This window comes from Patella vulgata, chromosome 7, assembly GCF_932274485.2.
Source record: "Patella vulgata chromosome 7, xgPatVulg1.2, whole genome shotgun sequence".
Classification (NCBI taxonomy): Eukaryota; Metazoa; Mollusca; class Gastropoda; family Patellidae; genus Patella; species Patella vulgata.
In genome coordinates, this window is record NC_065885.2 from 36,579,208 (window position 1) to 36,601,659 (window position 22,452).

At 35.3% G+C, this 22,452-nt stretch overlaps 1 protein-coding gene across 1 annotated transcript; it reads right to left on the reverse strand.

The window, feature by feature from the left end:
• Window positions 1-330: 330 nt before the first annotated feature.
• Window positions 331-21,472, reverse strand: LOC126827453 (glutamate receptor 1). The gene is made up of 7 exons (XM_050556773.2): window positions 21,316-21,472; window positions 5,598-5,657; window positions 4,811-5,005; window positions 4,020-4,359; window positions 2,971-3,423; window positions 2,121-2,392; window positions 331-1,921 (listed from the first exon to the last, which is right to left on the reverse strand). The coding sequence occupies exons 1-7, from the start codon at window positions 21,316-21,318 to the stop codon at window positions 1,718-1,720; spliced, it is 1,527 nt and encodes a 508-aa protein (XP_050412730.1). The 5' UTR covers window positions 21,319-21,472; the 3' UTR covers window positions 331-1,717.
• Window positions 21,473-22,452: the final 980 nt, after the last annotated feature.

A 22,452-nucleotide genomic window follows, 5' to 3' on the forward strand; every position in this document is an offset into this window, starting at 1 on the left:
TGGATAACGAAATTGACTTTCCAGTAATAGAAATTGAATGGACCGTTAAGAGGCGCCATGTTACCAAGATAACTTTGTTTTGAGCAACCGGTCCCTGGGCAGTAAAACATTTTTCACCAATACAAACACTAACTTAATCAACCAATAATGTTGGTTTCGGTGTATTCAAATTGATTTGTTGAGCCATGGTACAATCTCCGCCCACTGAAGCATCTCATCTTCCACAACCCCCAACAGCTCCTATTTATATCAATTTAAACCATTGCATAAACCATGCCCTCATCACTCCCGGCACACCCTCTCCGTAGAGAATAAACTGACCAACAAGTATTTTGGTGGCAATGAACGTGTTTTATTGAGTTCGTATAAGGAAGTTAAACATCACAATACAAACTCCATATTCATCTGAATACTATAAAAGAATACTAATAAATCAAAATAGGTTTGTTAACAAAATAAGATTTCTATAACGCTCAAAGAAAACGAATGATAATTGATGTCAGATAATTTGAATTTGTACTTATTCTTGCTAATTAAATTTCATTTCACTTTTGTTATTTATTTACATTTGACAGCTTAAAGAAGTTTTTATTTCCTTTAAACTAATCACTAATTATTCAGCCCAAACTCAACGGAATCACTCACTTTATGTCACCGTATTAATAGAAAAGTTACTGAGATTTTGTAAATTTTAAGTTATCCATTAAAGACAGTAATCACACTTTATTATAAGAAACGGACAAATAAAATATCTGATTAGTATATATATATATAATATATTTACATCAACAAACAAGCACACCACAGTTAACTAATGAATTTTAAAACAAACTAAAATAGAAGTCTGTACAACAAAGTGTATAATATATAAATTAAATTTTAAAAAGAAAATAAATACTGTTTAGTTGCATTTTACACAGATGGATTTATTCATTGTTTTATTTATTTCGAATCACGGTAACTTGTAGGGTTACCTCCCCTTATCAACTTGTAAGGTTATCCCCCTTTTCGGCTTTTCAAGTATAGATTTCTGTGAACTATTCTTCTATTTTGCAACATCCCATAATTACGTATGGGAATTAGATGACATAACACAAAAGAGTATATAGATCGATTGGATAAATATTCTAGTTTTTATAAATATAGCTCCGATATAAAATAGCACCATATATATTAATATTATTTGCAAATATACATGTAGGTATTATCATTATAACCATATTGTACACATATTAGCTCTAGTATTCAGTGCACAAGATGATATGACATTCAGCAATCATTGCCCTTTGTATCGGGGAGTCAACATTTTGAATTTAATGTTCTTTCGTATTTAACGACTCTCACAATGCACGTTCCTGTAAGTCATGTTAATTAACCGTTTCCAATTCAGACTGAGCTTAACAATGAACAATGTTTCAATATTATTAGTTACCTCCATACACAACAACATCAAAAAAGACAGTTTGCCGAGAGAAGACTCGGTTTAGAAAAATAGAGAACAACATAACACTGAAAATTAAGAAAGACTTCGGTGAGCAAAAATACATTTAATCCAGCGCTTTAAATGTCTATCTCAAAAGAAGGAAATGCTTGAACTTCTCGAGAAATCTTTATCTCAGCAAAATGTCCTCTTTGATCTCCTTCTTTTGTTATTATTTTAAGAAAAGATAATGAAGAAAATGAAAATTAAAACTGCTTTTTTTAGTCTATTGAACTATTACTGAGCATCAGCAGGTCGAGTTTCTGGTGTTGCTGCTGCTGGTTCTGTTGTTTGTTCATCGGATGTTACTAGTTTGGTCTCTTCTTCTTGTGGTTCAACAGGACTTGCGTCATCTTGTGGGGGGCTGCCCTCTGTCTCTTTCAACTCTTGCTTCTCTACGTCATCTTCAGCTTGTTGGTTGGTGGCTTTATCTGTTGCTTTCTGCACAATATCAAAAACGTTTGATTATAATAAATTGCTATGTTGTTTTGTTAAATAGTAGAATGAATTACAGAGAGATCCTAGAGTAATTAATTATGTTCGTCGCCCAATACCGATGACCATGGGCCATATCTTTTGTAGAAAACTCAATTACGGGTTACTTTTGAATAGTACCTTTGTATATAAAATGAAAATTTACCTTTTCCCGGAGACGAACAAAGATTATCTCTCCGATGAGGATGGCAAAGGCGACTAGTGCTCCCAGGAAGAGGAGAATCAAGGCTATGGACAACTCTCGGTAGGAAAGGGAGTAAACATTGAAAGGTGCTGGATCGGTGCCCGTAATAACATTTCCTGTGTCATCCTTGGCACAAACACCACTTCTAAACCATTTATTGTAGATAACCTTAACACGACCAGTTTCCCTCAAAGACAACAGTCCTCTATCTAAAGAGCTACAGATGCCGCTTCCTGGAATGATGAAACTTCAATATAATAACCTGTAGCACACCAGTGGTTTTGAACTACTTGAGAATATCTATTGAATTACGAACAACTACGTAAGCTAATTACGCTCACATTTTGATAGAACTATTTATATTTTTCCTATATATCACTCAGTAACTGGGTCTGTCTGTTCAATCTTGATTATATAATCAGAAGATCTTCTTGTTTGCGAAGATAGGGAATATATTCTAAATATGGGATAATGTGCTGATAGATTCCAGACATTGGTCCAAAGGGATTATGAACATGATGGGATTAAAATTGTTTTTTGGGTACGTCTCGCATTATTCCCCATGACCAAGAAATTGCATTTTTATTGAAACCTAGTAACAAGATTCTAGGTTTACAGGCCATCGTAAAGGCCAACCTTAAGGAAATGTGATGCAGTTGTTTGCGACGTCTTAATGGTTTGCATAATGGATAGTAATCAAATGTAATTTAAATCCTCCGTTGTAGATAGATAGTTGATAAATAATTAATTTGGACTTCAAGACAGCTGGAGGAATGTACAGTACTTTTCTCTTAAAATAAGGATGACTTACCCTTCCTGCAAGCAAAGGCCAAATTGATGGAGTTGAGCTTATCTCCGAAGATGCCCAAGTCACAGTTATCCCCAGTAATAAAGTCACCATCTGTAGAATCAACTAGTAGAGCATAACGACCATCAGATACTTTAACTTGCAGGACACCGTCCTCTAAGGTATCCACAAAGGTATTTCTTCTCTTGACGTAATCCCAAAGCTCAAAATTGCTGATTGAAGACATGCGTTCTAAAGCTCCTTCTTCAAAGCTGTTTCTGACAACCCCGACAGAAACTTCATTTTGTCTTATTAAATCGTTATAATCCTTGTAAGGCATATCGGCAATGACATTTCGTCTTACTAACAGAAAGGCTGTAAGGTTAGCAGTATAAGCTATAATCATGAAAAAGGCAAAGATCCACCAAAAGGCTGCTAGAACACGACCAGAGAAACACCTAGGCGCTTCTCTGTAACCTGTAAAAAATAAAGTTAAACATTAAAACTCAACTGAGATGGGCTGCATTGTTGTTAAACCGAGTCGTTAAGACCTGGTTAGATTTGATTACAGATTATTTTTATTCGATTTGTTTTAATCGGATTGCCAAAAACTACAGACTATATAGATATGAAAATGATATAAACATTATTAAATGCCATACTTGGAGGGGAAAGGTTTATGTCTCTCAAGCCTGACATCAAGTTCAATTTGTAACGCTATTATCAACGTTGCGTTAACTTTTAAGCTGTCTGCGGAATACGATACATAGTATTACAAACCGAATACCTCAACGACTCCCGCCATTGTGAAGTCATCAACGGAATTCATTACTCCCAATGTTATTGTAGCCAATGACGACACGTTAGAGTTTTAGCTTGATAACGTTGAGAGAATACCCTTCCAAACGTCGCCCAAATAAATACGTATCTGTTTTTCCATAAGTATGTGTTATAGTTTATTCTTAGAGATACAGTTGTATATAGAATACAATGTATCGAAACGTGGTAATATAAATCACACGTTTCCTTCCTATACTGAAAATTTAATAAAGTTATTTAATGTTGATTACTACCTTGCCATGTTAAGGTACTAAATACAAATAGAAAACTGTTTTTAAGGTTGAAGGTATCAACAGCAAATCTTCTATCTTTTTCTGGTAATTTCTTCAACCATGAGTACGGACTTAATCTTGAGATCAAGTAGAATAAAACACTAACGATGATAATGGCTAACAAAATGAAGAACCACAACTCATGAGTAAATGGTTGGGCAAGAATGCCGAGTCCTTCCCATTGCATTTCTGGTTTTTTAACTAAAAGTCGGGAGGAGCTGGTCAAGACAGGTTTTGAAAAATCCACAGCCTCTTCTCGTTCAAGTGTAATCTGTAAAGGTCCCGTTGCTATATCGGCTCCCTGTAAAGGATATAAAAATCAAATGAAGTTTAACGTTCCAGTGTTATGCGCCAACCGGGATAATGGAGGTGGCAATTGAATTAAATCAGATTTAAAAGTCATCATTTCTTTTTATTTCCTTCTGTACTTAAATATTCATTGTGATCTAAATAACTCATTTCACTACGAAAAGAACGTCGATGTACAGCAATGTTCAATAAAACGATTTGTCTCCCTTGATTTGTATATGCGCTCTCGAGTATGCTTTTCCGCAGAGATTCCCAAACAGAATGATAAAAAAAAATATTAAGAGAAAAGGATTTCTTTTGAGAAACATCCTGGGCAGTGAGACGAATGTTCTTGTATATGATGAGCCCAGTTACAATATATAGATACTTGTCGGGAAATGTTGCTTTTTGTAAATGCATTTTAGCTTTAGGAGTGTGGTTTTCGTATAAATCGGTTAACTTACTCCACGGAGGATATCTCCGACCATACCGGTCCAAGTTCCATCGGGTAGTTTATGTCCATATCTACCATCAGGTGTAGCACGAATACGGTAATCAAATCCTACCAGACCGGATATTTCATTGATGATATCAATCATGAAGCCATCAAACCGTCTTCGTCCAGATGCCTCGTCTACTATCCGCACGTAAGGTTGTGCCTGAAAATGAGAATACAAATTATTTATTTTTATTTATTTACATGTATTTGACGTGTCAGTATGGTGAATAATTTAAGAGTGTGGTTTTGACTTGCCCGAGTGGTGTTGTTGTTGTTCTTAGTGTTTAACGCCAGCTTCCACCGAGGGTGATATTGTAGACATAATTGTATTATTTCTTTTATTATTATCTAAGCGCACGCTCAGATAATAGGGATGAAACTAGAGTACCCGGAGTAAACCCACAAGGTTGAGAAGGCGTCCCTATCTCCAAGCCACATACGCTCAGACCAGGGATGGGGAAACCACGACCGCAAGCCAGGGGTAACTGACCACGCAGAGCACGAAGCGCTACACTCTAGTCAGAGCACTTGACCATCCCAACCTAAGAACATATAGGCCTAGTTGTGCCTCATTAAAGGGAGATAACTCTGCTTAACAGTTACATTTCTGGTTAGGCAACCACTTTTAATGGAATATTATAGATTGAATTTTTTTTTATGATTTATATGGGCTAAATTAGATGCATTTTCTTGCTCGACGCTGCTTTAATTCGGAGAATGTGTTTAGCTATATTGTGTAATAATAAACTTACGTCTATAGCAGCAATGACATAATAAGGCCGGTCCGGAGCGGCCACCGCTGTCGTATTGCTCTGAAAATGAAGAAAAAAATGTATATTATTATAAATTTATAATGCCATAAGTAAAGCTTATTCAATAGTCCATAATGCAAATTTCGTTTATTTTTCCAAATAAAAATCCTCGACAATTGGGTGATTTGAGCGTGGTCACTTAAAGAGGAGATAACAGAAAGACGTGCCTTGTATCCTGAAAGGGAATAAACTTACTCAATCTCAATACATAATTCTATTACCCCTCTATCATATTTCGTTTGTTTTGTTTTTCGTTGTGTGATTTGGGTGGTAATTCGTATTCCAGACACACCCTGAATATATGTAATGGAATGTAATCGATCACACCCTTTTCATATAAATATTTAAAATAAATAGATTAGCCTTTAGTATGTAAGACAATAGGTAATGTTTGCTGTAACCTATAAGTACTTTGCTGTTTGTCTGACATTTACTATTTAAAGAATTGATCATATCAATTTACTTATATACAGAGGTCAAATCACGATCAAAATTATACACATTATATAAAAGATTTTGGAAAAAGATTAACCCCTTTATCTAGTTCTGTTATATTCTTTATTACTAAAGTTGAAAGAAAGAAATTTCTATATTATCTAATTAATATAAGCACAAACGACTTTATATTTTTGGCAAAGACGAAAAGAAACTTAATGAGCTAAATGTTTCTGAATATCACTTTTAACTTTATGTACACGTTGGGTTAATTGGTTTATCTCATAAAAAAGATCTGAATCTGTAATTCACCATAATCGATTTTTTTTAGACGATTCATTGGTTGAATAAATGATCGTAAAGGCTCCTACTAAGCTAAACCTATTTTTCCACTTCTAAATTGCATAACTATTCCTTATTTACTATAAGGCTATATTATAACGATAATTATGGAGTCTGTGATTTACTCTCTAAATGCTTACTAGAAACTGACATAGAAGCGGTTATTTTTGTATTGTGCGCTGTAAGGATGGGAAGAAATGCTGATGTAGTTAAAGGTAGAATTCTGATAGACAGCTGTTGAGATGGTCTATTTGTGAGATACTCATCATAAATGTAATTGATATAAGCTATAAATATATATCAGGTACACATCTACATCATACTGTAAGTAAGACCCTGTGGATAATTACTAAGATTATCATAGTACGTGAGGATCAACAATATTTGAAGTTAAATGTGAAGGGAGTGAATGGCTACCCTTGCCAAAGTCCCCCACCCCCACCCTTGATCCTTGCGAGGAAATAACAAATAATATGGTCTAGAAGGGGGAGGAGAGGGTAGCGTCTCTGCTATATATTTTAATTGGGTGATTTTGACATTATCGTGTCTGATTGAACTTTACCCAGGCAGCGGCATTTAGACTTTCTGCTCCCAACCTAACTGCCATTAGTCTTTTAAACCCACATTGTACACGTGTGTTGGTCATATTTTGTCCCATACAAAACTGGACCCACGTTCCCCTGATTGAGGCGAATTCGGGAGTGTATATCTTAAAGCCTTGAACTGCGAACTCATTTACGATGATTAATTACACGGGTTTCGGCACACTAAATGTCTAACGCTAGAATGGAAGGTATAATTGGTCAAACATCTTACAGCAGTTTGCACCTATTAGAAAACAAGGTATCGCATTACATACATGCCATACATAATTACCACAATAAAGATAAATCCTAAATGGTAGTCTGTGTATCTATTACATTCATTGATTGATAAATACGCCCCAAAGTTGCAATTAGTGCATATTTAACAGATAAGAAAGACTTGATATAAATATATCTTAATACTATCGTCATTCACAAAATCGTTCAATTTTACTTATAACTTGTAATTACAGAGACCCATAAGAAATAAGAATCTCCAATGTTTATGTTTAAGATATAATATTTGCATTGTCATTAAGGTATCACTCAACAAAATACAAACACTGGTCTTCTTGACTGGCATTTAGTAATTGGATACACAATTACTGAGTTTAATACTAAGCGACGTTTCGACGAGGATACTCTCGTCTTTATCAAGCAAATGATACAGGTATGTGAATAATAGACAGATCTATACAGAATATGCAACAAAAACATATTCAAATACAATTAAAACCTAACACCTTCGATTTACAACTAAACCAACACAGCGGAAATTCGTATAGGCATTAAAAGGGGGGGGGGGATCCTAATAATATGGTCTTTAATATGACAGCGTAATATGGCGTTTTTAATAATACAAACATTATTATTGCAATTCCTGGATATAAATAACTTTTGTCTTGAGCACTCTGATTAAAATTAGATCTGATCTTTGTTTCTTTACTTTTTATACTTTTCACATTTACACTGCACTAAAGTGTAGAAAACTATTTAAAGATAATAGTGTCCCTTGACCTGATCTGGGCATGCGACCGCCTACATGTAAATTATATACTAGTATGCTTTTTTGATCTGTATTTTGGGGTTGTAAATCTGCTGACGCAACATAAGGTAATTATGGATCTACGACTTAGGCTGTATACCCACCACATTCATGTCCTCTTCTGTTTGGGTTTAAAGCAGAATGTGGATCACATTTAGAAAAAAATTAAACTTTAAATATACATATTCTTTTATTCAGTCAGTTTTCTTTAAGAAGTATCCAGACAACGCCTTCTTTTACACTATGCCAGTATGTGTAAGTCTAAACAACATTATTACTCAATCGCTAACATTTTTTGTTTTGTTAAAAGACAGACAGATATGATGGCTGTTGTTGTATTTGAGAAACTGCCAAAGGAATACAGTAATACGTACCTGTAAGAATGGAAAAAAACGAAAATGGCACCGAGTGGGAGTTGAGCAGTAACAATAACAGTATAAATGTAATAAAAATCATCGTTAATTATTGTCCTTGGGAAAAGGCCGATTTGGATTTCCCTACTTGCATTATCGCAAAGTAATCAGGAATTCAAATTATGACCAAACAAAATAAGACAAACGAGTCACCAAGACGAGGGCCAGAGGACGGAGCTCCGAGGAGGTGAGAAAATCAGTTAGCAATTAATAATTTAAAAGAGGAACAAATCATTTTCCCAAAAGTTATTCCGCAAATATCAATGCTCCAAACCAACAAATATCTAACGCTATAAAATCTCAAACCTGAAAGTATTTGATCATAAAATCCTACATCAAACATTTTAAACACGTCAAAAACCCGGTTTTTGTAAAATCCGTTAACGTTAACTGTCATTAACAGCCATTAATAATTATTGGATGCAGTCGTTATCTACGATCATATCTTTTGTTCACAATAATAACTTGCATTAAAGGAAGTCTGATTTTGATCTAATGGTCTATGAAATTGTGTTATATAATAGTGGCTACGTTTTCAGTAGAGATCTTTCTAAATCTCAACTTGAATAACTGAATGTGAAATCTAAAAAAGTTTGAAGAATGTGAAATATACAAAAGTTTGAAGAATGTGAAATATACAAAAGTTTGAAGAATGTGAAAATATACAAAAGTTTGAAGAATGTGAAAATATACAAAAGTTTGAAGAATGTGAAATATACAAAAGTTGAATATACAAAAGCTTGAAGAATGTGAAATATACAAAAGTTTGAAGAATGTGAAATATACTCTTCCAAAAAAGTAGGGGACATTCAGAAACAATACAAAACTGCGGAAATGCACTGCTGTTTTTATTAGAGGTAACCAGTGTATGTTAATAACAGACCAATTGCCTACACATCAACATAAACAGTTCATATGGGCGGCTTATCTGACGGCCCAATTTCGCTCGCAAAAAGATACACTGTCAAAAGTGAAAATGGACGGTTTTAATTTTTGTCTTAATAATGAGTAATTGCTCCACCAATCATCAGACATTCAGCAATTCGTCGTGGCATGCTCCTAATCAACCGTCCAATCACGATTTGGGGCAATCTGACCCACTCCTCTTGCAGTGCCACGGCCAATTCTTGCAGTATTGTCGGTTGACGTTGACGTCGACAAACACGTCTCCCGATCATGTCCCAGACGTGCTCTATAGGGGAAAGGTCAGTACTCATGGCTTGCCAAGGCATATGGACAATATGTTGACGCTAAAGGTAGTCATTCACGACACGAGCGCGGTGGGCTTGGGCATTATCATCTTGAAAGATGAAACGTCGACCTGCACGGTAGTACACACCAGTGACCCTTCCTTGAACAATATGCAAGTCCGTTCTGCCAGTCATGGTGATTCCTCCCCACACCATAACAGACCCACGCTCGAATATGTCATGCTGTCACGCCTCCAAACTCGAGCACGCCTATCGGTGAAATCCATAGTAAATCTGGACTCATCTGAGAACATTACACGCGCCCATGGCCGATTACCTCAATTTCAACGCTGCCTACACCATTGACGCCTGTTTGCCATTGTGTGTTTGTTGGTACCGGTTCCACAGTCTGCTGATCACAGACTGTGACACATTAAGCATGTTGGCTACTGCTCGCTGTGTAGAACCCATTTGAAGCATGCAAATAGCACGTAGACGTTCATCATGTTGAAGACGTCTCATTGCAAATTAAACGTAAGACACTAAAGCAAAGATACGTTAAATAGTAAACCTTATGCAAGAACCGATAGGAAAGCAAACATGGATAGGATAAACCAGCACGCGGCAGTTTTCACCAACCCTTCCTTGAAGTGTCAAATTTGACAATGAACCTCTCCCACGTATATGGCGCTATTGCGTGTCGCACTTGCAGCTCAGTGGTTCTGTTGGGGCGAAGAGATTCTTCATCTGTGAACATACTCTCAAAGCATGCATGTCAAGTGTACATGACTATTTATCATATCAGAACTTGCATAGGTATTTGCATTTCAATATACCCTACTTTTTTAAGAGTATATATATATTTTTTTAAAAAAAATCTAAGTAGGCTAAATTCTGTTGAATCCTACCCAATTCACATAATATTAGGGTTGTTTTAGTCAATCAGACTAATGTACAATTTATTTTCTCTTTTCACTTTGTTAGGAAGTTTTTTGAATAGTTCCAGAACTTCGGGCTAATGTAGGGCTCATGACACCAACCTAGTGAAAATAACACTTTACAGCTAAATCAATAGATCGGGTTGAGATTTTCCCTGGGGCCAACTCGCTCAAATGTTCATTCGAGTATAATTAGGTTAGGTCACCTGTTTGATCTAGTAAAATCAGTCGCAAAATACTTCTGTAAAATCAAAGCCACAGCAAATAATATATTTTAAAATATCTGGATAAAAAAAAACCTATGTATTTTCGGGGCTCCTTTTTTATCTGGAGAATACTAATTGAAGCGTTGTTTAATGTCAGCTGTCGGGAGACTTATCAATTTTGTTGAAACCTTGAACACCTGGTGGGAATGGTTGCACAATATTCGCTTAGTCATTATATAAAGTGACTAATGGCAATAACAAAGTCTATAAAATCAAATATATTATGCCAGTGTCTTTGAATATTCGTTTGGCGTTGTCGATCGGATATAATGTTTATAGCATATAAAAACCTAATAACTAATGTCAATAATTCTCGACTTAATTAATGTAACGGTGTAGGTTCTATAGTCAGTAATAGTCACCTTAAACGAGCTAAATCGCTAAAATTTGGGACCTAGAAATTCACACAAATGGGTCGCAACGCATATAATAATGTAGTATGAATGTATATAAACTGATTTACTTTCAATCATTTCCGTTTTAACTTCAAATCAGTTATGTTCGGCAAAATACGCTTGAAGTCTCAATCGAATGGCAATCTCTAGCGACTGGTTATTCTAGTCTATACCGGTAGTATTTATTGCGCATACACTCCAGATAAGAACATAGGGTCACCGCTTGTAAAGATTTGTGGAATATGCCTAGCCTCGTTCTTCGAGTCCCTCCTTACAAATGGCGCTGAAACGCATTCTGGTACACGATTCGTGTATCAATGGTAAAGTGTTTATTTTGTCTTATATATTGGATATCAGAAGCCCATATTTTCCCGGTAAGATCACAACATCAATGTTGATTTAAATTGACAAATAATTCATGTTTTCAATGTCGAAGACTTTGGGTGTTTTTGAGTTAAAGACTTAGCTACTTTAATATATAAAGACGCATGAAATAGAACAACATCGAAATATTTGATTGTGTGAGAACCATGTGCTTGTCCTTATAACCTTTCTATTAGAATGGTCATTATCGATGGTCAATCAAGTTCTTTATAAATGTTGATACCATAGGTATTTCAAAGCGTTGTTTACATATAAAGTTTACATACAGTAGACACAAGGTATTTATAACAGCATAAAAATACAGCAATATGTTTTACGTTTGTGTTTTATCATTTAAATATACTGCCGGTATGGGGTCCAGATGTTTCTAACAAAACACTCAGTGAAAGATATTTTTCCTCCACATTATCAATGATTAAATGTAAAAGAGAGAATCTTTGTACTACTATGTTCATTACTCAATTTGTTAAAATAACCAAGGACAAATGTCAGACTAAAAATATTTAATGCATATCAAATTTCAGATTATAGGTCGGAGTTTTTCAGAAGAGCCACTTCGAAATAACAGAAGATTTCCAAATATAAAAGTACCGATTATTTCCTCGAGATGTACTGCAGTTACTTGTGTCTGTTGAGGTCGATATAACAGGTCCGATTATACATTAATGCACAGTTCGTTACAATTCAAGTATTCGGCTTCAAATATTGCACACTCAAAATTGTATTGATTTGAATGGCTAACGAATTTCAAAGTCAGTCGGTTTGATATGTATGTGACCATGTGTGGTGACCAATTTTTTAACCAAAGGCCACAAAGCATTTTGTCATTCTTAACTTTACACAGTCCTGTGGATGTCAGTCGTATTTTGTAGATTGCTTTATAAGCTTTATGATTGCTTTAAGTAAATCTGCGTTGGTGAAAGGCTTTATATAGATTTTGTTGAATGACCGCCAGGTTTTAAACCGATTACCATCACACAGGTGATGCGTCTTTGAACAAGCCTTAATGATCCGTGAATACTAGATTGACTAGTTGTGCCGATTTCCTTACTTTCATTCTTGTTTCCATAGAAACATAGTAATAAATACTAATATAATATACACCCTGATACGCGTGGATATACCGGAAATAGATGATAACGTCACGATATGTATCTTTCCATTACATTGATGCTTATGTTGACTTGATACTTGACCTAATGTTCTTTTAGGTTTAAGTAGATGCTGGGGTCAGGGGTTTCATCCTAGTTATCTACTTACCGTCTTAATTAGCCCAGTTTGTGCAGAGCAGAAAGACGTTAAACCCCATTTCTTTCGCCTCGAGGGTTCTATCCTTGAATCCCCCCCCCTCCCCGAAGGTTCTAAAGACCCCCATTATAGGGTATTAAAATAAGGAAGTACCATAATATGCTAGGAAGAAAATTAATTAGTGTTAAAAAATATCCACGATTACAGAGACAATAGACTCTCCATCGACGTTTGGCTTTCTGTAATATAAAAATTTACCATCCACAACTAAAAATAACTCTACTCGTTACAATAAAGGTTATCAGACATTGCTTTTCTTGTGAATGCGCTACCGGTATATCAGTCGCGTAAATAATACGATCTTGACGTCTGGTGAATAACACCCACGCCCTTGGTGCACTTAGAATATGTTCTTCGCTTTAAAATAGCTTCTCTGTGTGCTAGAAGATGATGGCAAGTTTTCGGTTTTAAAGAGCTGAGATTTAGTAATGAATTCTATATCAGTACTGGTATTTTTAGACTCAAAATGTTCAAATACACAGTTAAATTTTACTATCGGCATTACTACGATAGAATGTACTGACTATTATCTGAGCTGAAATACAGAATGCTTAACATTTTAAGAAGGAAACAATCTTTCTTTTAATGAATTCTATATCAGTCATGATATTTTTAGGTAAATTTATTACGACTTGAATGTTCAAATACATGATGGACCCGCGGTAGTCGAGTGATACGGCACTGGCATCTCCATTACAATGTCCCGGTTTCGAGTCCTGTTTGAGGCTGAGAACAACCTAGCCCGATTGTCATGGAAATTGTGGATATATTAGTCCACCGAGGCCCACTCGTGTTAGCATTTACGTGTACGTAAAAGAAACCCCTAGATTTTAGCAGTTGGAATTCGGTTATTAGTACTCGGAAATACCGCTGCCCGGGAAAATTAACACACTGTTAACATTTTACTATCAGCTTTGCCTCAACCTACAATATATTCTAACAGTTTCCTGTAATATTTAATAAATAATATTCTAAGCTGGAAGTATTAGTCAATCCATTTGGCATAGATTGATAAGGTGTTCAAAATAGACATGAGTAATGAAATACGTTGCCAGATATGTGAAGGCCAGGTATTTCCTCCAAATGTTTCCTCTAATGCAAAAGTTCAGGAAATAGCAAATTAGATTTTATATCTTGCTTTTTTTTTTCAATCTAATTAAAACAAAGATATTATTTGGTTTCGTTTTTTATAGTTCAAAATTTCTTTTTACTTGTCGTAACTACAATGAAACGGTCTGTTACGGCGAGTGTTTGGCGGCAGGTGCACGGAACTTTGGGTAAACCACTAGAAAAGTCAACGCTGATTGATTAATCAATGTCTGACGTCATAAGGTCAAAAGCCGCTCGTATGACACCCGACGCGATCTTCCACTACAACTGAACCGATCTTCATGTAGTGTAGGCCATCGAAAGTATAAAAAAACGAAAAGAATTATAGAGCTGTATTTTAATCAGATTGTCCTTTTCTGTCACAAAAACATGTATATTCAATGGCATACACGTATATCTACCAAAGTAAAATTAACGAGAAGATCCCGAGATGATTTCGGCATCTAGTCATTAGGATGAGACGTAGAACCACGGTGCACAGACGTGACATGCACAGAAAGAAAAACTCTAGCAGTTTGAATTCAGTGAAAAGTGGGCGGTTGGTGCAGAATAATGGGACGTTAAACCTTATTACAAATTAGTTCTATATCTGTTTCTTTTTTCTGTCGTAAATCCACACTTTTATTTTTAAAAAGTATTGCTTCTTTTATCGTTTATTTCCTTGTTTTCTGCACCTGCAAAATGCGACGCCGATCACTTTCAAATTAAAAATGTTCACGTGGTAAACTCATCAACGGGTAAAAATATATATTAATAGCGAGCTCAGGGATAATATATACGTTTGAATATAAAGCAGAACCGTTTGCCCAGCCCAGTTTCACCATGATAGTTGTGCACGTAGGGAAGCCTGTCATGGTAACTAGGTCCTGAGAAGAGCAGAAAAAAACGAGGTCCATCTGTATACTCGTCGATGTGTGTGTAAAAGAACCCTTGGCAGAATTTCCTTCATAGCAAACTGCACGATCTATGTTCGTCTTCATTAACCAGGTTGGTTCAGAAAAGAAGGGCGTTGACACCATTTCATTTACTCTTATATTATGGTAAAGCAAATCAATTTTAAAACAGATGTATCGTACAAAAGGATGACATGAAATAAAGGAATGACGATTAATGAGATTTTAAAGAAACCTGAAGACACTGACCTTTTACAGGGCTAAAAGAATGTGATTCCCAATGCAAGAATCAAAATAGTGTGTCCTTGGACTTAAAACGTTTGTGAAAGTAATCTTTCTTGCAAGCCATATGTGTACTAATTTCGCCGGTGTTTGAACCAATTTCAGGGAATAGGTATAAAAGTTTTTGTTTGAACAAACCTATTTTTTTTTCAAACTGACCTCAGTGTAGATGTACGCAATTGCTTGGTAACACATTTACTAAACAACAAATTTTAATGTCAACTTGGTGTGTATACCCTATATATATGCTATTTCGTTTTTAGTTGTTCATAAAGTTTTGGGCGTGGTTGTAAATTGTGCTTTAACCTAGCAGCGTGGTCCTTGTTGCGAAATGAATAGTAGGTAATGACGAATTGTCTAAATATCTATTTAGTCATATGAGATCAGATTCGCTGAATCATTAGTAGGAGATCTTGTATGTTTTTATAAAAATTAAAGCATTTGGGCGAGTCGCTAAGATTTGTAATAAAATTCATCAACGTTTGGAAAAGGGGGAGGGGAGGGGGGATTAGAAAGCATGGCTGTCTTATGCCATTGCAGTCCCAAATTATATTAATTTCGATACCCATAATCTCATTTTAACATCCTTTGAATACATACATTGAGGGTTTTTTGTTGAATGTGTGGCTTTGCGTTATATATTGCTTATATATAATTAATAACAAATTTAATAAATTTATGGCACCATAAAACCATCCAAACCTCGGTTTCTATCCAATCCGAACGACTAGCAACAATTAGTATGTCAATCCCACCCTGACAAAAGAAAAACGAGCTTGAAAATTCCCTAGGGTTTTTCTAGCTCACGGCCGGATTCAAACACAAGACATTCTGGTTACCAGTTCAGTGTTCTAAACATACACCCGGACACCCTTCAGGTATATCTGACGCCATGAATACATATTATACTATATCTTTGACGGTAGGTAATAATCCATTCTAGATTTACCATTATGATTTACAGACTGGTTAATGCGCGCGGTTTCTTGTTTTTTGATGTTTGTGTCAGTGTCAACCAGTACAACTAGGCTATAAGTAATAGTGTTTTATTTTTGGCAAACGGTCCTCGCTAGAACCAATAGGGAAATAAATCATGAAAGTATACTATACAAAGCTTCTCATATTTCGTGATGAAAGCTGTTAGATATTTGGTTGATACGATTCATCTAATAACTAAACCCGTTGAGTAGCTGGGGTGTGCAAGTCTTGAGTTTAGCTGTTCCGGAAATAATTAGACCGGCTGAATCATTGATCTTGCCAAAAGCTTCAGATTAAATGCTGAAATATTTATCTCGTGTCGTAAATAACGAATTCTTTAATGAAAACACGAGCCTGCATCTCTTCTTCATTAAAAGCGCAGCTCATTAAAGGAAATTTGAAGTGCTTCACTTCAACGAATTTACCTCATAACAAATTATGCCCGGCTTAAAAGAGGTAATATCAATTTCAACGCCTAATTTACCATTCCTCTGCCTCAAAGTAAACACCACTCGTCATTTTTACTCGATGAGTATGCATTCGGGTCATGTGTGATCTAAACTTTAATCAAGAATACCTGTATTAGGAATGATCTTTTGTGCTCAATAATAGACTATTCCTTTGTCTTAACTGCCACACAAAGATAGATTATCTAAACACTGTTATTATTTGTAAATTGTAAGTGTTCAATATTATTGTTTTGAGCTACTCTAATACAACTTGAAATTGAAATATTACTACCCAGAACTTCTCCAATATCATTTGAAATAGAAGTGTTATTGTTTTTGGCAACTCGAATATCATTTGAAATTAAAATATTTATTGTTTTGAGCTTTTCTAATACCATTTAAAATTAAAATATTTTTTGGCAACACTAATACCATTCTAAATTAAAATATCAAAGTTTTGAGTTAGGCTAATACCATTATTATTGTACTAACTTTTAGTATTTTACAGCGTTGCAAACGGTTATGACTTACAATAACGTTTGATAATGACACAGTATTGCTCTTTTGTGTTTAACATGCAAATATTTCTGTTCAGTAATCTGTTTTAGCAATATTTACACTACGCTTCTTTTAATATTCATTCTTCGTGCTATGTCGATTTTTTTAAAACAAATTGTTCTTATAAAGCTGATGTACAGCCAAAATAACAAAACACCAATGTTTATTAGTTATCTTGGCGGGTGTGTATAACTCTAATGTAGTTATTTTATTTATAGAAGTTGTATTAGCGATAGAATAATGACTTGTTTATCTAAAACTTTTCCCATAGCACACTAGAAGAAACGATGTAGATAAGTTTATATATTTCATTTATTTTATGATGATTACACGATCATATGGAAGATCAGTGGCGACATCCACAGAACAAATTCGGCCCTCTTCACCTGGTTCAAGGATGACGGTAATAGTGCATTCTGATACTGTTGAGCATCTCACTTCTTTTTCGCCCCACACTACTCGCAGTCTTGTCCCCTACTACAACATCAAAGTACAGTTTTTGTGTCTAGGTATAGTTCCGTTCATTCGTTCGTAGGACTTAACGTCAGCTTACTCGCAGACAGCAGCTAGTCGCAGGTGTCACTCGTTCTCCAGGTTGTCAGCTTGCCCAGTGACAAGTGGGTCCATTAGGAAGTGGGCCCCCTTAGACAGTAGACAATATATTTAAAATATGAATTATCAAAAAGTATATAAATATTAGATGATTGTATTGGTGGGTGGGTCCCTTTTGTCTCCTGGCAACCAATATTTTCAGACCCAGTCCGCCACTATGTATATGGTTTTGACTAGTCTCCATTTGATTCATTACATGGTGATTGATTAGTTCTTTTAAAAAAAGGCTGCTAATCATTCGTTATTTAACAAAGAAAATGTTGTTCAATACAGTAAGGCCTTTATTTAGGCTTCGGAGATACGAAAATTGCGAAAATGGTTCGAGAGTGATCAAAGATCACATGCTTTAGCTAAATATGTGACAGGGGAATGGTGGAAGGGGGCGATATATTTCCAATTATGCATTGTGCACACAATTAAGTGGAGTTTTGTTTCATGGAATCTGTGAACGTAACATATACACGCCATCGCCAGGTGTGCTAGAACTCTGTTAAAAGGTATTTTAACACTAATTCATTTAGGAAATAAAAAGCTTTTACTTAAAATGATTTAAACTGTTATGTCTTGGTGTGCCGTAATTAGCTTAATAATTTTCTTTCTCTTCAATTCAAAATTGTAACGTGATTTATAGGTCAACTTCAATATACACTTTGTAAAAGCTAAATATTAGACATTTATTCACAAAACAAGCACGCAACCCAACTCTCCTGGTCATCGGATGGCTGAGATATTGATTGGATTAGACAATATCAGACATATATCTTCGTTAAGGGTTAAACTAGAAAACGGGGGAGGGGGGCGAATGGTTAGCACGTGCGTGCTGTATTATAAAAGCCTGTCATTGAGTCAACTGGCGTGGTTTCGAATCCCCGATTGTGCGTGACAAGGAGTAGGGTCGCCTGTCCAACCTCGTGGGTTTTCTCTGGTTCCTCCGGTTTCCTCCCACCGCTAAAGACCCCTACGCGCATGCGAATTATTGAAATAAAATTAAACCATATGTTAGTCCCGAAATGACCTAGTTTGTGTCGAGTGGAAGTTAAACCCCATTCCTCTCTCTCTAAACTAGAAAAACGAGACTTCGTTTATTACAATCGAGACCATTCATGCTATTTCTTGTCAAGATTCCATAAATCAGAATAAAGTAATCTGATTGAGCTATCCTAGCAAGATCGATCAGCGTTTTTATCTTAATCTTACAATGCATCTTTAATATAAAGTCTACTTGCAAGTTAATGGTACGTCTATTTATATATATAACTTTCTTTAATTTAGTTTATATGTGTGTGTGTGTATGCATATTATCTTAATAGTACACGTATATATGTACATAAATATAACGGTACTTAATTTACAAAGCTGATGAGACGAGGAAAATAAATAGGACTGATGCCAAAATATCACGTCTCTAAAATTAGCATAATGGTTAAACCATACCGGTGATATGAGATACCTTGAACGAATGAGATTTGGCTGCCATATACATGAGCTTAGCGAGTAATAAACCTTCCTTTGAACCAACCATTGCACCCATGTGATGGCTGTGAGTCAGGAATATTGAAAAAAAATATGTTTTATGCTTGTTGAGTCGAAGGATTTGATTTATGCAAGCAGACATTGGTAAATTCTTAATAATGTGACAAATGCGTACTGTGCCCAGAATGATATGCAAATTATATCAATTAGAGTACTATAATTACATTCCATTGTTCAAGATCGAATATAATAATTTCAAAATAATCTAATACTCCAAAAATGAAAGACACAGACAATAAAGCAATTATTGTGAATATGCAAGGGTTACACTAAATGTGACAATATATGATTAAAACCGTAAAAGTGGCATGAAATTATTGAGCCTTAAAATGTTCAAAATTAATTAACTGTCAGCATTGATGATATTATTTATTTCCTGCTTTGCAATATCAAGAACAGTCCTAGACTCCATCTTCAAAGACTCGACATAATGCCCGAGAGAGATATAAACCTTATAATAATCTACAAGTCAATCTAGCATAATAACAGGGGAGTTATAGTGAGGAATAGTGCTTTTGTTGGCACCAAACTTATTCCTAAAATACCAACAATTGATCACTTGACCTTTGTAAAACATTGAGACGAAAGAAAACTCCTAGCGTTAATCATCCAAAATAACCTGGGAATCACCCAAGATTTTAACAATATTAACATGCAATTATATTGATGATAAATTTCGGTATTGTTTTAATTCTTTCTTTCTCTGAAAATTTACTTATTTTCATATTAATCTCAAATATTTCTGAAATGTTGCCCTAAAACCATCTTGCCTGAAATTTAAAAAAGCTCAAAAGTATTCTCAAACACAAATACATTTTTTAAATATATAGTACTAGACGGATTACCATATTGCCACAGTCCAGAAATGACCTACTTTGTGTTGTGTGGACGTTACCCCCCCCCCCCCCCCCACACACACACACACACACCCTCCATCTCTCTCAAATAAAATAAACACTTGTAAAACCATTCTTACAGTGAGATGAACACGTGCCAAGGACAGAGGCAATAACGATCAACTTTCTGAAAGCCCAAAGGTTTCTTTACGTACATTAACAGTATAAAACCCGTCTTTGAATTGAAGCATATAATTACATGCCCAGTGGTATTTGAAAGTGCAAAATCCAATGTTTCAGTCATGTGGTTGCAGTATGATATGTGACAATGCTAAGTGTTTTCTGGTTCTTTGAATGCCCATAACTGCAGTTTATCGAAAAGAATATATCATGGAATAAATATCATATTTCATTATCTCGATTTAACATTACTAGTATGGGTGTCTCCATAAAGTTTATGTGTAGTTCATGGTTTTTTTGGGGGGGTTTTTTGGGTTTTTTTAAAAAAAGAACCATCTAACCCCTCCCAAATCTTTGCCAAAAGTTCTAAATAATATGTATTAATAGAAATAATTTTGGGCGTTTGTCAAAGAAATAAATTGAAAAGAAAAGCAGGTAATGACCGTGGATTCTACCGGTAATACTATTTTTGCTGACAAGCAGATAATGCCAAGTTGATAGCTCACGATGCGCATTAAACATTATTCACTGATTGTATCTTGCTTTTGGACCATACCGAATCTTGGAACAATTATTATGCAAATCTAATAATTTCCATCTGATAATGATAATTTCGGGTATATTTCAGCACAGAGGGTTTTGTGAAAAACATGAGCCATTATGTTATGTTACCTTTTTTGTACTCTGGTCTTATATATGGATTCTCTATAATGTTCCCACCTAGATCCCGTCCTTCCCCCCCCCCCTCCCACCCCACGATTCACAAATATTGTGTTAGATTGAATCATTTTGTGACCTATGCTAATCTTAAAAAATGTCATATATCCAATTTGTCAAATAAACATCCTATCGTAAGATGTGTTTTATTTCTGGGTGGTTAAAAATAACCATCCAAATTAATAAACATAAAATAATAAATGAACTTACCATATTGTTTTAGTAGAAACTTCTCCTGAAAGTCGTGTTGGATAGGGTGTTTCTCCTAGTGTAATATATACTGCCAGAAAATGTGATTCCAAACCGCCCGCTCTAGCACTCAGAAGCGGCAAGAATCTTATTGCCAAAACAGCACAACTTCAGGTAATCACGTGGGCATGCGCGTCCTTCATTCTCGTTGTATACCGTTTGGAGAAGGAATTTGGCGACTGAGTGCAATAGCCTACAACGCCTATATTATATCTTACAGTTTTATTAGGCTGATATTTACCTGTACTATGTAAGAAAATTTTAACCATACAGGAATTCCATATGAAATAGGTCAGATTTCCAGCGTTTAACTTAATAATTTATGTTCAATTAACCTATAACTTACTATAAGTGAATATGTCTTATTAGTTAACTGATAGTTTCAATAAAATGGTATCAACACGCCACCGTTTCAACATCACACAACTTGAGAACGGCTTTGTATTTTGTCGTTACAAGGTACATTTTAATTAATTAAAAAATATCACTCGAATCTTATTCATAAACTGTGCACCGACTTACAAATGCTGAACTCTAGCATTATCACTTGATTTATATGAAATGGGAAACTAACCATTGCTGATAGGAGTAAGTAAGATGTATATAAATCATATATTTTTTCTATAAATAGATTACGGGTAATTATAACCAATACCAGGGCCGGATTTATCACTTCTTTGGGTCCTAGGCCTAACTCATCAGCGGGTACCCAATTTATAGAAATGTTGGAATGTTTCAGTATCCAATATATATTGAAGACCACTGAGGGCCTATACTTTTTGTACAAGGGCCCCCATAACCCGCGCCCTAATTATTGTACAGTGGCCCTGATGTTTTTGAATATATTATAATAATGACCCGATGTACACATCAAACAAATTAATTTCAGTGGGACCCCCAGATACCCGCGAGCCCTTGCTCAATGGCCGACTATGCCTATTGGTAAATCCAGCCCTGAATGATGCTTCATTTAAGAATGCCAATTTAGGAATATTAGAAACAAATAATGCGCCTTTATAAATAGCTGAAATGCCAAAAAGTTGAAAGATGCAAATTCGCGAAAATAAATAAAATCAAAGAGGCTGCTCTGAGTGAATG